This window comes from Biomphalaria glabrata, chromosome 2, assembly GCF_947242115.1.
Source record: "Biomphalaria glabrata chromosome 2, xgBioGlab47.1, whole genome shotgun sequence".
Lineage (NCBI taxonomy): Eukaryota > Metazoa > Mollusca > Gastropoda > Planorbidae > Biomphalaria > Biomphalaria glabrata.
The window spans coordinates 44,992,693-45,008,185 of NC_074712.1; the positions used below are offsets into that span (position 1 = coordinate 44,992,693).

Consider the following 15,493-nt stretch of genomic DNA (forward strand, 5'->3'; position numbering starts at 1 on the left):
TTGCATTACTTTATTGTAACTGACACTTCCTCAAATAGTTGTTATACCAATCAAAACTATCTCTGCATATAGACTTTGTTAGAAAGTACTTCAAGTGACTGTCAATAAACTCTAGTCAGTCATACATCTCCATCTAATTAAACTGAATTACTTCATTTAGGTTTCTAATGTATTTAATTATTTTAAAACATAACAACCAAATTCATCACATTTTTTTTTCTTGTTCAAAGTGCCAACAGGAACCTTAACATTTTCCAGACAATATGAACGTGATAACCCAGACTGGAAAAGCCTAGAAAACGAATTTACAAATATGACTGTGGATGCAGAAGGTTCCATAGAGGATGTTGGAACTGAAATGCTTCAGGTAACATACAGTTTAGTATATAACTTTATTTTGCTCTGGTCTGTGCAAAAAGAAACGTATGTAAACTGTCTGTTTTTAAATCGATTGACTCAGCTTTTTCATGTTCAAAGCATGGATAGTTTGTGCATGTGACAAGACTCAATAATTTTGTAAAAAATTATCCTGCCAGAGGCAGTACAAGGCAAACGAAAAAATGACAAAGCAGAAGATAGTTGGATTGTGTCCTATAAAAAGAGATAGCTGGATAAAATGAGAGGGTTAAAGGAAAACAAGTCAAAGATAAGATGGATGATATTGGGGAAATTTAAGGAGACAAATTAGAATTTTGGTGGTTGATAATGGATATCTGACATTAGTTGGAGAAAGTAATGGCAGTTCGTTGTTGTGCTGGCTTTATTAGCAGTTTGTCTTTTTTATAAAACTGAAAAGAATTCTGTCCATGGAAGTGAAGAAAGAGAAATCAGCTATTTTGAGTAAAGTTTGTAAAATAGTTAGCAAAAAGGCCTTGTCAATGTTTTACCAAGCTCGCATCTACAGTATTTTAAGTTTCAATATCACTGCCTGGTATGGCAATCTTAAAATTAAAATAAATGCTGTTAGTAAAGTAATTGCTAGCAAACAAACTCTATTCGGACAACTATTAGAAACATTTGTAACAAAAGTAAAAAGATTTTTTAAATAAAAGAAACACCCTCTCTTGTAACGTTTGAGTGAAACTAGTGTGAATGTACATTTTGTTTCTATAGTTGTCATATATTTCTTTAAATGCACAAATTGTAAGACAACTTTCCTCATGAATAATAAAAAGTATTATTATTAAAAAACTTCAATTTTTAAGACTGATAAAAAGATAGTTCATATGTTCATTGAGAATCAATAAATCTACCAAAGTGCTCCAGAGAGAGCAAACTACAACTATGTTATATGACGCTTGTTTCTTTTTTTCCCATCCAAAGGCTGACTTCGCTAACAAACTGGTTGGGGGTGGTGTTCTGGGTAGAGGTCTGGTTCAAGAGGAAATAAGATTTATCATATGTCCTGAGATGATTGTCTCTCGGCTGTTTACTGAAACTTTATTGGACAATGAAGTTCTTATTATGACAGGTACATATATTTACCTTAATATGGAATACAATTTCGTTTTATACAGCAATCTTATTATAGGATGGATTTCAATCAATCAAGTCACAAGTATTTATTGTCTAATTTGATGCAGATAAAATAAGACAACATTAAGATTTTATTGGGAAACTTTTCTCAAGACATTCATATAATATTTCAATAGGGTCAATGTGCCATTACTTTGTTGATTCAGACATTTTAGCTCTATGTGGTATTTAAACAGAGCTTTATTCTTTATACTTTGGGAATGTCTTTCTGTGTCTGATCCCAAACCTCTAGTGTTATTATGTTAACAACCAAACTTGTCATCATTAATGTGGGACAAAGAATAGAAAGATTATATCATTCTATTAACCCAGTATTAGTATAAATATCCTTACAATTGTTACTCAAACAAATTCACAATACTGTGATACATTTCATTTTAATCAGCTCTAAATGATTTCTTCTTTTTTTAATTTCATCTCAAAAAGGTTGTGAAAGGTTTTGTAAATACACTGGCTACTCTGACACATTTAAATTTGCTGGGAACTATATAGATCAAACCAGCTGGTGAGTTGGCAGTCAAACCTAGATCTAGTTCTAGTGACTACAATAATGAATAAGTTCATTTGCTTGTCTAAGTTTTTCAAGAGTTATATCTAAACTTTTTTTTTTTACTACAAAGGAATTTTCTTCAAGCGTTAGGCAATTTTAAAAAATTATTTTATTGCTCTGCATGTTAAATTTATTTATATTTAAGTTCAATGACAATGTGCAAAACCCACTTCACTTATATCAGTATCTAGTATTTATTTGAGATAAAGCCTTCAAATCAACAGTCACAAAATTTCCAACTCTAGACACAATAATAATAAGCTAATACATGTTAGTGATGCAGAACAGTGGTACTCCTTTTTTTCACAATATATTTTCATATATTGAATCAGTTATTAATATAAATGTTTTCAATATATATGTTTTCAGGGACAGCTGGGGAAGACGTATGATTGATGTGGTAGCTATGGATGCACTTGTTGTTCGTGGCAATCCAAGAGATCAATTCAAGCTTTATCCTTTGAAAAGAGAGCTTAACAAGGTGAATAGGTTTTAACTCTTGAAAACCTATCACTTGAAATGTGCAATTATCACTATGCCAACAATTCAAAACTAGAAAAACAGCTTGAAATTGACATAATTTTATGATACTTAATGGTATTGAATAGTAACTGAACCATTGGTTACTGAGATGAAGTTAGAATCCTGTCCAAAATCATTCTAAACTACTGAAGTTCTAATATACTTCTCATTAAATACTTGTGATTTGATAGATTGAATAATATTCCAGATTTTTATTTCTGAATTCTATAAAAGGGTGCTAGGCCGGACAGTTCACTTTTCAAGGGACATAACAAATCTATTTTCATTGTAGTTATAAATTCATGTTTGAATATTAGTCTTATAAAATGGCAATGTTTTAAAAAATATGATAATTATATAATTATGTCAATTAATATAATATATATTATATATATTATATATATATATATATTATATATATATATATATATTAATATTATTAATATGTGTTGAGAGATGTAAGAGATGTTTTTTCATCTTCTAAGTAGGATCTTTAAAAAATGTATACCCTAAGTTTGTGTTTAATTTCTTTTGTTTGGAATTTTACTTTGACTTTATTTATTGTAAACCAGTGAAAGAAATTATAAATCAAAGGCACTATGTTACTATAATAAATTAAATACCATACTGAAATACAATTTAAAACAAGAAAAAGGTATAAAAAAACAACAACAAACTTATGCTAACGGTTGTTGTGTCAATTAGTCTGAAGGGGGTATCAGTGTAAGTGGTTTAAATGCTTTTATTAAAAAAAAAGGTGAACAACCTGAATTCGAGGGCTTAGGCATCCTCAAACCTCCTCAAGCCAACACACTAAGCAATGTGCCAGCGAAGTGTTTATGAAAATTGAAGGTTTTATAGTGATCTATTGTTAGTATAAAGGGGACTAATTTAACTTATAGCATCATATCAGTCAAGTAAAGTTTCTTTCCCTTGTTTGATAACAAACAAAATAATAAAGTACAAATAGTTAATTAACTAATTGGTGATTTTTTTAAAATTGATTCTTGCTTTGTGAGGTAAAAGAAACAATTGTGCAAAATTTCATCTTGATCTGACAGACACACAGAGTTAATATAAGCTTTGTAACACTCAAGTGAAATATTGTGATTTATTCAGATGCTATTTAGGGATACAGTTAGGATATACAATTAAAATTAAATTGAACCTTATACACTAGACTTTGATGTAAAACTCAAAAGCATAATTTAATTTGAACTATACATTTTATTCCATTTACTTGGACAAACACTTACAAAATCTTTCTTTGTTAGTGTTCTTTGTAAGTGCAACAAGTTGCCTTAATCAGTGAGGAAAATTAATGACTTTATGAAGTTTGGATTTCTTATAAGATTGATTAGATTAGAAAGACATTGATATGAATGCATAAGTAAACGTTAGTCAATTTTTAGATGTCCACGTGATGCTGTGCAAACCTTCACAATTTAGTACTTGTTATATTTATTCTTGACCAAAGTATAAATCATCTACAAAACTTTGTTTTCAGGCTTACTGTGCATTTCATGATGTCTACAGAAAATCTGAACATCAAAATGCTGGTTACCATCCATCTCGTGTGTGTACTGGAAACTGGGGATGTGGTGCATTCAAGGGAGACAAACATTTAAAAGGTGATAATTTAAAAGATATGAATTACAAAATAGTTAATTCCATTCCTAGGATGTTATAATATTTCATTATTAAATAAAGCATATGAAAATCTAATATCTTTAATTTTATTGACTCAATTTATATGATTCCGGGTAACTAAAAGCTCTCAGATCTCATAGTCATAGTTTTTTTTAACAGAAGCCAAAATAAAGACATTCAAAGTATTTTTTTATTGATTTGATAAGCAATATTTGACTAACATCTGTAGAAACTGCCCACAGACTTCATTATTTCATGGGCTATTATCACAGAGTGCTTTTTATTTCTTTAGTCAGCGTGCTGGCTTAACTTTTTGTATATATTGCAGCTGTTATACAGATGATGGCGGCTAGTTATGCTGGACGTGAAATCTACTACTGTACTTTTGGTGATGCTGAGTTTACGAGAGATTTGCAATTGCTGCATTCCGTGTTACATGGATACAACATTAAAATTAGTAAGTAGCTATATCACTGTCTGTATAAATACTGGTTTAGTTATTTTGTATTTTTGTTAAAAAAAAATTTGTAATGCTGAGAAAAATATTTTTTCAGTCTAACATTGTCTATTATACATTGAGTCAATTAGTCAATATAGTCATGATAAAATTATTTGTTAATTTTTGTATTATCAAAATTCTATCATCATGGAAACAATTTTATAAAAAGTATTACAAGGTTTAAAATCTTTTGCTTCTTCCATTTCATGTATTTTGTTTTCACTAAACCTATTGAACATTAATTTTATGAATTGTTTTGATGTGTCAAAAATCCAAACTAACAAATATTAAAATGAATTGTTTGTCAATGTCATTTTATTGTTGGTTAATTTGGCCAAGTGATCATAAGACTCTGTTGGGTAATTAATAGCATGTCATTTGTATTTTTGAATATCTTATTTTCAACAAGCTATTTTAAAGGAAATATGTCAACAACATATTGCTAGTGAGTTATCAATACTAAGGGAGTCTCTGTTTCAGTGCTAAACTATGAACACAAGTGAAGATCTATAAAGTATAAAATAGTCTTATAAAATTATAACATCTTTGTTTAATGAAATATTATTTTTCATCAATTTCATTTCATCTGATTTACTGGGAAGTATTGATAAGCTATGGGGGTTTTTTTTAGTTTTGTTTTTCTTCACTTTTTAGTCCTACTGAATGAAATTTTATAAGGTCTTTTATGTGTAGCTCCTTTTTTTTTCTTAGTGTTGTATGCAAGCTTAAAAATTAATTTAGTGTCATTAACATTGTTTAGTTTACTGTGAAAATCCCTAATAGCCTAAAAAAACAAATTTGCTCTCAAAATGCCATGCTCTTTGAAATACAATTCACTGTATGATAATTAATTAATCCATAAGTGGTTTATTTTCAGTTTGAATTAATTATTTATATACTATTGCAAGAATTGGTCATAAGAAGGAACATTTTTTTCAGCTGCTTATTTTAAAACATAAATTCCTTTTTTTTTCACTAATTCACTAAGTAAAATTAGAAAATTGCTTTTAATGCTTTTTTGTTTATTATGTAATTATTTATTTTTATTTTCCTTAAATTTAGCATGCAGGGAAGTTTCTTTTAATTAATTTGATACAAAGTGAACTTTTTTTTAAAAATGTAAATAAAATGACCTGATTTAATGCTACCAATGATAAAAAAAAAAATGTGATTTCCACTAGGTAAAATGATGATGTGGATATCTGAATACGAAGAAAGTCATTCAAGGCAAACATTGTTTGAGTTTATTTTCAAGAAAACTGGAAGACATGTCACAAAGTCTACAGACTCTCAGAGTACAACTAACAGTGGTGATGAAAACTAAGAATGCAAATATGTTACTTTTATCATTTGTATATATGGATACATACAAACATCCTTTATACTATGTTACTAATATTTTGTAAATATGTCAATTTATTAACAATGAGACATTACCTTGTCTTTTAAATTAGGAAGTTTCATTAAATTAGCTGTATAGCTAATATTTGTAAATTGGAAGTTGTATTTTTTTTTTAGTTTTTCCTCTAATATTAACGTAAACTTCCACATCAGTCATTTTTCTAGCAGTTTCCATAATTATGTTTCTAGTTGGATATTGATTTTTTTTTAGTCTCTAAATCAATTATTTTCTTTCATCCTCTTTAGACAGTTTAGAAAAAATGTAATTTAGAAATTGATTTTTTTTATTAGTATAAAAAATATAATGAGTAGTTATAGATTTCTAATAAGTTAAATTTATTTTTTAAGCATTAACATGGAAATAAACATTGTCACTATATGACTTTAGATGCCTGAGTGTTACTTAAAATTCTTCATCTTTTGAAAGTTTTTATTTGTTTAGATATTGTCTGCTTATTAAAATAATTTGATAATAAAATATATCTTTATTTTAAATTGTTTCCATAGATTTTTTTCAAACAATTTTCTTGTTGTCAATGTATTTCATTTATAAAAATAGTTTAAGGAAATAACTACCTTGTCGTCTTGTCACTTAGTGACTTTGTCCATTGTGGATCTTTTTCTTCTACCTTATTTAACAATTCTCAAAGTGTTTCGCTAGGTACAAGAATAGAATCTTGCTTAACCCTTTAGATGCGTGTGGTAGTTTAGCCTCAAAACACTTATTGTACGCACTCTTGTAAAAAAAAAAACAACTCAGCACTTGAAGGGTTAAGACTGAGATTTTGAAATTCTGGATTCTTAGAAACCACCCCCCTCCCTGAATTCACCCAACTCTGATGGGTACCTGACATTTGTTGGGAATAGTAATGGCAGTTGGCCATTGTACTGGCCACATGACTCCCTCATTAACCCTCAGCCATAGAAAAAGAGGATCTTTACATCATCTGATTGCAAGGTCTGAAACGGGTACTTCACCTTATTTTTATGTCTCCAGAGGCAACAAAATAGAAAAATGCTCCAACATACATTTTGTTTTTATAACTTTGTACATTCATACAACTAGATGGTATTATTTAAGGGGGGGGGGAATAAAGAAATATCAAATTGCTTTTATAAAAGTCTACAGTGATGATTTATGCGCTAAAGAGTATTCAGTGCTTAAATTAAGGATAAAAGTATATCTTACGCTATTAAACATTTGTATTAAGGCTTTACATATAGATTTTTCAAATATATACTGTGGTGATTTAGAGAAAGTACTGAAAACTAAATATAAAAGTTACCATAAGATTGCAAATCTATCGTAATGAGCACCTTAATGGTAAGAGAAACCAGTGTACAAAATTTGAAGCAATTCCCTTTGTTAGATTCAGAAATCTCTTGATCAATGAATGAGTGGAATTTTGCATTTACATTTATTAACAAGCATTACAATTTTTTTTTTACTATTATCAAAGCTTTCACATTTTTTAAGCAAAAAATAATTTCTGGATTTACCTAAGAAAGAATCTGCTTTAAAAAACTCATTAGTTTTGAGTGCATTTTTTAATTGCTTAGTATTCTTAAGCAACCATTTTGAAGAGACTTGTGTCCTCCATGTTGTAACTCAATTGTTAGGACTTGTAACAAAGTTGATTTCCTTATCTTTTTTTGTCACTGATAATGAAGCTTTTTTATAGGCTGGATAGCAGAGAGAATATATAGGCAGTCTATAGCTGAGACATAAAATTATTGAAGCAGTGTAACATTACTAAATTTCAAACTGTATCATTCCTAAAAAAATAACCTCAATAGTATTTAACATATTTTCTAAACACCAGTTAGTATTATAATTGTAAAAATATATGGCACATAAAACGGACATGACACAATTTTTGATAGTAGATAACTTTTGATCAAATTCATGATTTCAATGTTCTTTTTGGGTACATTCAATATTGGGAATGTTGAAATAATGTTTGTTCCTATTGTTCATTGATGCTTTATACTTGTAGTTTTTGTGCTCTCATTTGAAACTAACTTGTAGCCAAATTCGAACAGATTTGTGGAGTTTAATTCAAGGTATAATAACAAGTCAGTACTGCCACCAATGCATCAGCTTTAGTTCACCTTGCAAATCCTATTTTCCATCTACTAGTTATGTAGTCCTCAGAACTGGAGTGCAGCTGTGTTTTATCTTTTATTTGGATCAAGGTGGAAACATTCTTGAGCAAGCTTCTTAAAACTAAGGTCTCATGTTTTTAAGACCTTTCTTGAGCTGGTTACAATTTTTTTTTTTTTTTTGTTTTTTTTTTCAAATATTTTCATTGAAAACTTACAAATATCATCGGCATGTAAATAATGTTAGCTCTTTCATGTGTTATGGTATTCCAGCTCTTTTAGCTGAAATATTGTTTGTTTTGCATGTTTCGAATGTTCCTTCAGAGCTGAAGATAATTACTTCCTAGTCCAAACCTCCTGCAGGACGACGGGGATGGGAGCGGGCAGGGTTTGAACCCAGGACCATCAACAAATCTGAACGACAGTCCAAACCGCACAACCAGGCAGCCATCCATATTGCTTGTTGGCAGTGCTGTAAAAATTAAATAATTGCGTATTTATTTGTGGCGCCTGGTGATTATATATGCCCAACCTGCGATCGCAGCTGTGTATCAAGGATTGGCCTCTTTAGTCACACAAAAAGTTGCAAAGGGAAAAGATCATCTCTCGAGACGTAAAATGCCACAGAATATTTGAAAAGATTTCTGAACACACAACTAGTAATCAGTCCATAACTTCACTGACATGCATTTTCAGCTTAATATCTTTAAATGCGGAAGGATGTTTCTAATGTATCTTTACATTTATTGTTCCACATTTTGTTTTATTCTTTATTCTCACTTTCCTCTTCAGTTTTTTTTTTTTTCTGTCTTGATGGGCTGTGTTTATTTATCTTTTAGTGGGATCAACATGGAAACATTCTTGAGAAAGCTTGTCTTGTTGGGCGAATAAAATGTTATTAAAAATGAAAAATTATATAAAATTGTTAAAACAATAATAAAACAATGTTGATTGACTGAACAGTCAACTCTGTGATGCTAGTAGCTACTCAAAGTAAGCAATAGGTAATGGGAAAAGAATTTAATTCAGCAGTTACTTAGTGAATTCTAGACGATTTTAGTTATTAAAAAAAAGTTATTTGATATTGTTTGTTTTGTTGTTATTTTGTTGTGTCTAATTAATTAATTAATTAAAGGGAAACTTCAAATAAAATTTTATTAAAAGTGAAAAATTATATCAAAATGTAAAAACATTATTAATTTAACAATGTTATATTGACTAAACAGTAAACTCTATGTGGGCCTAAGGTGATGCTATAATGACTACATGAAGTAGGCATTAGAAAATTTAATGACTCAATAGTAAGATGCAAATAAGTTGGGATTTCCTTAGTGACGGGACGGTACATTAAAACTAAGAACAGAAATAGATTACTGACAGACGAATGGACGAGAGACCTCTTGAAGTAATGCTTAGGTAAACACTGGTTGACATGGACTGTGCCCTTCTTATGTAAATAAATGTTATATTTCTTTCTAAAAGGCCGGATTAACATATTTTATATTTGTTCTGTTGTGTTAGGGGATTGTGACATTGACCTATTTAAATTCTACTTTACTTTGTAATAGTAAATATTATGCCATTTTTAGCGGCCCCCGAAAGGGGAAAAAGCCGCTATTAGGTTTGTGCAAAATGTCCGTCTGTCCGTCTGTCACACTCAGATCTCGAAAACTAGAAGAGATATGAAAAATATTATTTCATCACTAAATGCGGCTTGAAAAGTTTAGGTGCAACGGCTACTTTTGGTTTTCTAAAAGCAAACCGTTTAATTTATAAAATTAATTATGCAAGCGATTTTTTCAGAAAAATACACCAATTCTAAAACAATTAGGTAAATGTAAGGGAGGCAATGTTACAATATGCTAACAAAGATGGACAATTTTTATGTATTTTCAGTATCACTAAGTCAAATATATTTATAAAATGTACAAGAAATGTTTACAACAAATATAAATAATTGTTAAAGGTGTTTTTTCTGGTCAAGAAGCTGCTAAAATTAAAAGAAAACATTTCTGTTTGTTTATAAAGGCTAATAATGCATTTTGTATGTAAATATCACGCACATTTTTTAAAATGGTCTTTTTATGCAGCGACTTTTGTGCAGTAGCGTAACGTCGTAACATGTCGTGGAGCTAAACCAATTCCTTAAACTTTTTTTAAAAAATCAGATTTTATTTATTTTTTGTTTAGTACCCCCATCCAAATAAAAGAAGATTATTTTTGTGCGTTTTGTCTGTTGGTCGGTCTGTCCGTCACGATTAGATTAACAAATAACACTAGAGGCTATTGTAAATCTGATTTAACCTTTAATATTTCATTCAGAAATATTGCAATAGTTTTAAGTATCTATAATAGATTGTTCCGGATGTTTTGTGAAAAACAAATCAATGCCAATGAATATTTGTTTGCTCTTCAAACTTATATTAGATTTTATTTCCAAGCTTAAACGTTGCAAGAAACACATGATCTTTAACATATTGTTCCGGTTTTTTAATGTAAATAGCATATAAATGCTAAATTAAAATATCTATACTGATTTATATTTTATTAACTATAAAGTTGTTCCGGATATTGTTTTATAAAAAATAAATTATGTCAAATGATTGTTTGAAATCGCATTATTGACTAATATTACACTTATATTCTTTGACACAACTTCACTATAGTTTATTTATCAATATCAATTGTTCCGAATTTTTAATTTAAAACAACTTTATGTCAAATATTTTTTTTTTCAAAAATATCGATAATAGGTTATTTAGGATTTTAAAATAAGAAAGTAATTAACTAGAAACGACTATTGAAAATCAATTTTTAGACTTATTTTACAGTTAATATTCTTGTCGAAACATAATAAAATTTGTTTAATCGGTAAATAATGTTCCGGATTTTGTTTCGAAAAAGAAATCGAACTACATTACCTTAATTTTCTTACAAATCGTCGCCAAAAATGATCCGAATTTTATATGAAAAATCTAATAACGCTAATAAATGTTTGAAATCCCTCTTCTAATAAATAAAACAAATAATTTTCTCATTTACGAAAATTGATTGTTCCGGAGTTTTTATGAAAAATAGTTTAACATTTAACTTTCTAGCTAAAACGTTAGAAAATCTAATTATTGTTAATATTATGCTCCGATTTTTAAGGAAAACAACTTCCTAACACCAAAGTATTGTTTGAAAAAATCTCCATAAGGCTATGGTACATGTAATTTTCATAACAGACCATCCTACAAATTTAATTAACGGCATTTGATTAATCTGGTATTCTTATTTTCTCTCACTATAAATATATAAACATCCGGAACAATCTATAATAGAAACTTAAAACTAATGCGATGTTTCGGAAGGGAAATTAAATTTTAATCAGATTTTCAATAGCTTTTAGTCTTTTTTTTTCTCGCTATTAACATAACGGACAGACAGACTGACAGACAAAACAAAAAAAAAGTGTCTTTAATCCGTTTATATATATATATATATATTAATATATATATTAAGTCTAACTAGCCCATCAAATGAAATGCTAAAAGAACAAACTCAGTGCACCAATATCTATGATCCCTCGAGAAGCTGCTCGTAAAGATGACATTTTTTAGTCTAACTAGGACGTGTGACGTAATGGAATTTTTTTTCCTTTGACGTCATATAGAGTTAATTCTTTAAATGAAATGCTAAAAGAACTCACTCGGTGCACCAATGTCTATGAACCCTCGAGAAGCTGCTCGTATAGAAGACATTTTTTAGTCTAACTAGGACATGTGACGTAATGGAATTTTTTTTCCTTTGACGTCATATGGAGTTAATTCTTTAAATGAAATGCTAAAAGAATCAGATTACTACACTTAAAGAGACAAATAAAAATGCAGTTTTTTGGATTATGGGTGATTTCAACCTACCTGATATAAATTGGAAAACACTAACCATAGATAAACACCAAAACCTTAAGGACATAAATGAGCTTTTCATAGAAACTTTACACAACCTAAGTTTAGATCAAATCATTAAAAAGCCAACTAGATTAAACAACACATTAGATCTCTTCTTAACCAACAGACCTGGATTAGTAGTTGATTATGAAATTATCCCTGGTCTATCAGACCATGAGATCATAAAAATACACAGTCAGATAAAAGCAGTAGCCAATACAAAACCCAAAAGAAAAATCTTACTCTGGAATAAATGTAACCTGACACAACTACACCAAGCTGCACTAAACTTTCAACAAACATTCTTATTAGAAAAAGACATTAACCAACCAGTCGATGACCTCTGGAATTTCATTAAAAACCATCTTAAAAGCATTATAGAAAATCATATACCAACTAAATACACATCAAACAAAATAAATAAATGCTGGTTTAATAATAGACTAAAGAAGCTTTGTAAACAGAAGGAAAACCTCTATAGAAAATTTAAAGAAACTAATGCAGAAAGAGTTTACAAAAAGTATATAAAAATTAAACACTTAACCCAAAAAGTAAGCAGACAGCTGCAGAGTGAATACATAAACAATGTAATATCTAAAGATAACAACAAAAACCTATGGTCTTACATTAAGTCTAAGAAAATGGAAACAACAGGCGTAGCGCCATTAAAAGATGAACATAACATAATACATAATGATAATGAAACTAAAGCAAACATTCTAAACAAATACTTTGCATCAGCATTCTCAGCCCCAGGAGACAAAGACATATTACTGAATTTGAACCAAGTAGACAACATAGAAGATATAGTAGTACAAGAAAATGGAATTCAAAAACTATTAGCCAACACCAAACCAAATAAAGCTTCTGGACCTGATGGTATTCCAGCTAGATTACTCAAAGAACTAATTTAAGTAATGAGCTAGCCCCAGTGTTCAAAATACTCTTTCAGGCTTCACTTAACCAGGGCAGAGTACCAAAGGACTGGAAAGAAGCTAATGTCACCCCCCTATTTAAAAAAGGAGAAAAATCTGACCCAGGAAACTACAGACCAGTATCACTTACCAGCATCACATGTAAAATCCTAGAACACATAATATGTAGCAACATCATAAACCACTTAGACAAACATAATGTCCTCACACCATACCAACATGGCTTTAGGAAATATAGATCATGTGAAACACAACTAATAGGACTAATTGATGATTTTTCAAAAGGTTTAGATAATAGTGAACAAATAGATGCTATCTTACTAGATTTTTCTAAGGCTTTTGACAAAGTTCACCACCATAGTTTGCTTAAAAAATTAAAATATTTCGGCATTAATGGTCCACTGCATCAGTGGATTAAAGACTTTCTGATAGGGAGAGAACAAACTGTAATAATAAATGGCTCTAAATCAACACCGATAACAGTAAACTCAGGTGTACCTCAAGGTACAGTCTTGGGTCCACTACTATTTTTAATTTACATAAATGATTTACCAAATTGCATTAGTTCAGGAACAAAAGTCAGATTATTTGCAGACGATTGCATAATATATAGAACAATAAAAACAACACAAGACACAGATATTTTACAAAGAGAATTAGATGAATTACAGAAATGGGAATCAAATTGGAGCATGTCTTTCCACCCAGAAAAATGTCAGTTGTTAAGAGTAACAAAAAAACTAAAACAAATTAATTCCACTTATCTTATTCATGGCAAACCAGTATCACAGACTAAAAACGCAAAATACCTAGGTGTTATAATAAATGAAAAACTATCATGGAATCCACATATTGATGAAACTACAAAAAAATCAAACAAAGCATTAGGATTTATTAAAAGAAATTTCTATAAATCAAATAAGAACATAAAACTAAAATGTTACTTAACCTTGGTTAGGCCAATAATAGAATATGCATCTTCCGTTTGGGACCCCTCAACTCAAGAAAACATTAAGAAACTGGAACAGACACAAAATAGAGCAGTGAGATTCATAACAAATGAATATTCACATTTGACTAGAGTAACACCTTTAGTAAAATCACTAAATTTAGAAAGCCTTCAGGACAGAAGGCTCAAAAGTAAAGTAGCAATCATACATAAAACACTAAACCATAATCTTCAAATACAAAAACAAAATTTAATAAAATACTCTGAAAGACACAAAGATAAAGGCACATTCCTCGTCCCATATGCTAGGACAAATTTGTACAAATACTCCTTCTTCCCTAGTGCTATTAGAGCATGGAATGGGTTGCCTGAGCTAGCCAGGAAAACCAGTGACTTGGCAGAATTTAAGTCATTGGTTAATATGCATGACTAAATGCATGACGCGTAGGACGTAATCATCTTCTTTTTTGAAGTAACGTCTGTATTATATAAGATAAGATAAGAAATCACTCGGTGCACCAATGTCTATGAACCCTCAACAAGCTGCTCGTATAGATGATATTTTTTAGTCTAACTAGGCCGTGTGACGTGGTGGATTTTTTCCCTTTGACGTCATATGGAATAAATTCTTTAAATGAAATGCTAAAACAACTCGGTATAGTAATGTTTATTAAACCTCGTAATGTGACTCGCATTTTAAAAAGACATAATAGCTAGATTTAGATCTAATCGAGATTTTTTACACTAGAGCTGGATTTTTTACACTAGATCTAGATTTTTTTCTTACACTAGAGCTAGATTTTTAAAACTAGATTTAGATTTTAAGTTCTAATTAAAATCATTATAGAATCTAGATTAAGAATTTCTTGGTCTAGTTTGGAATGTTTGTTGTTTTACATGTTTCGGATGTTCCTTCAGAGTTGTAGTCCAAACCTCCCGTAGGACGACGGGGGATGGGAGCGGGCAGGGTTTGAACCTGAGACCATCGATGAATCCAAACGACAGTTCAGCGCTCAAAACCGCACTACCAGACAGCCATGATTTAGACTAGATCAAGATCTATAATTTTAATTTCTAGGCTTAGAGTGTAGATTTTTATTTCTAAAGTCTAGATTGTCAATATGTCAATATTGCAATGTTATAAAATACTAAAACTAATCTACTATTTTAATATTTCATATTGCAATTTGTCTAATCATTGATTATCTAGTGTTTTTTTTTATATAAATCTTATCTAAATTACATCTATATTATCCCAAATATATATTTTAGATCTAGATCTAGTTTATATATATTGAGAGTGCTAAATTAGTAGTTTAATTTAGGTAGATTTACATCCTCATTCTAGTTCCATTTAGGCCTAAATGAAAATGCTCAATACCAAAAGATTATCTAAAATCGCTCTTCTGACATATT

The 15,493-nt window shown here is 29.8% G+C and overlaps 1 protein-coding gene across 6 annotated transcripts in view; it reads left to right on the forward strand.

The window, feature by feature from the left end:
• The window catches only part of LOC106080030 (poly(ADP-ribose) glycohydrolase-like), a 33,005-nt gene extending 23,662 nt beyond the window's left edge, over window positions 1-9,343 (forward strand). For all 6 annotated transcript variants that reach the window (XM_056020805.1, XM_056020804.1, XM_056020802.1 and 3 more), the window contains 7 exons: window positions 231-367; window positions 1,324-1,471; window positions 1,963-2,041; window positions 2,456-2,567; window positions 4,116-4,239; window positions 4,587-4,715; window positions 5,939-9,343. In XM_056020805.1, coding sequence (XP_055876780.1) covers window positions 231-367; window positions 1,324-1,471; window positions 1,963-2,041; window positions 2,456-2,567; window positions 4,116-4,239; window positions 4,587-4,715; window positions 5,939-6,081 — 872 coding nt within the window. In that variant the 3' untranslated portion in view covers window positions 6,082-9,343. The remainder of the gene's footprint in view (window positions 1-230; window positions 368-1,323; window positions 1,472-1,962; window positions 2,042-2,455; window positions 2,568-4,115; window positions 4,240-4,586; window positions 4,716-5,938) is intronic.
• Window positions 9,344-15,493: the final 6,150 nt, after the last annotated feature.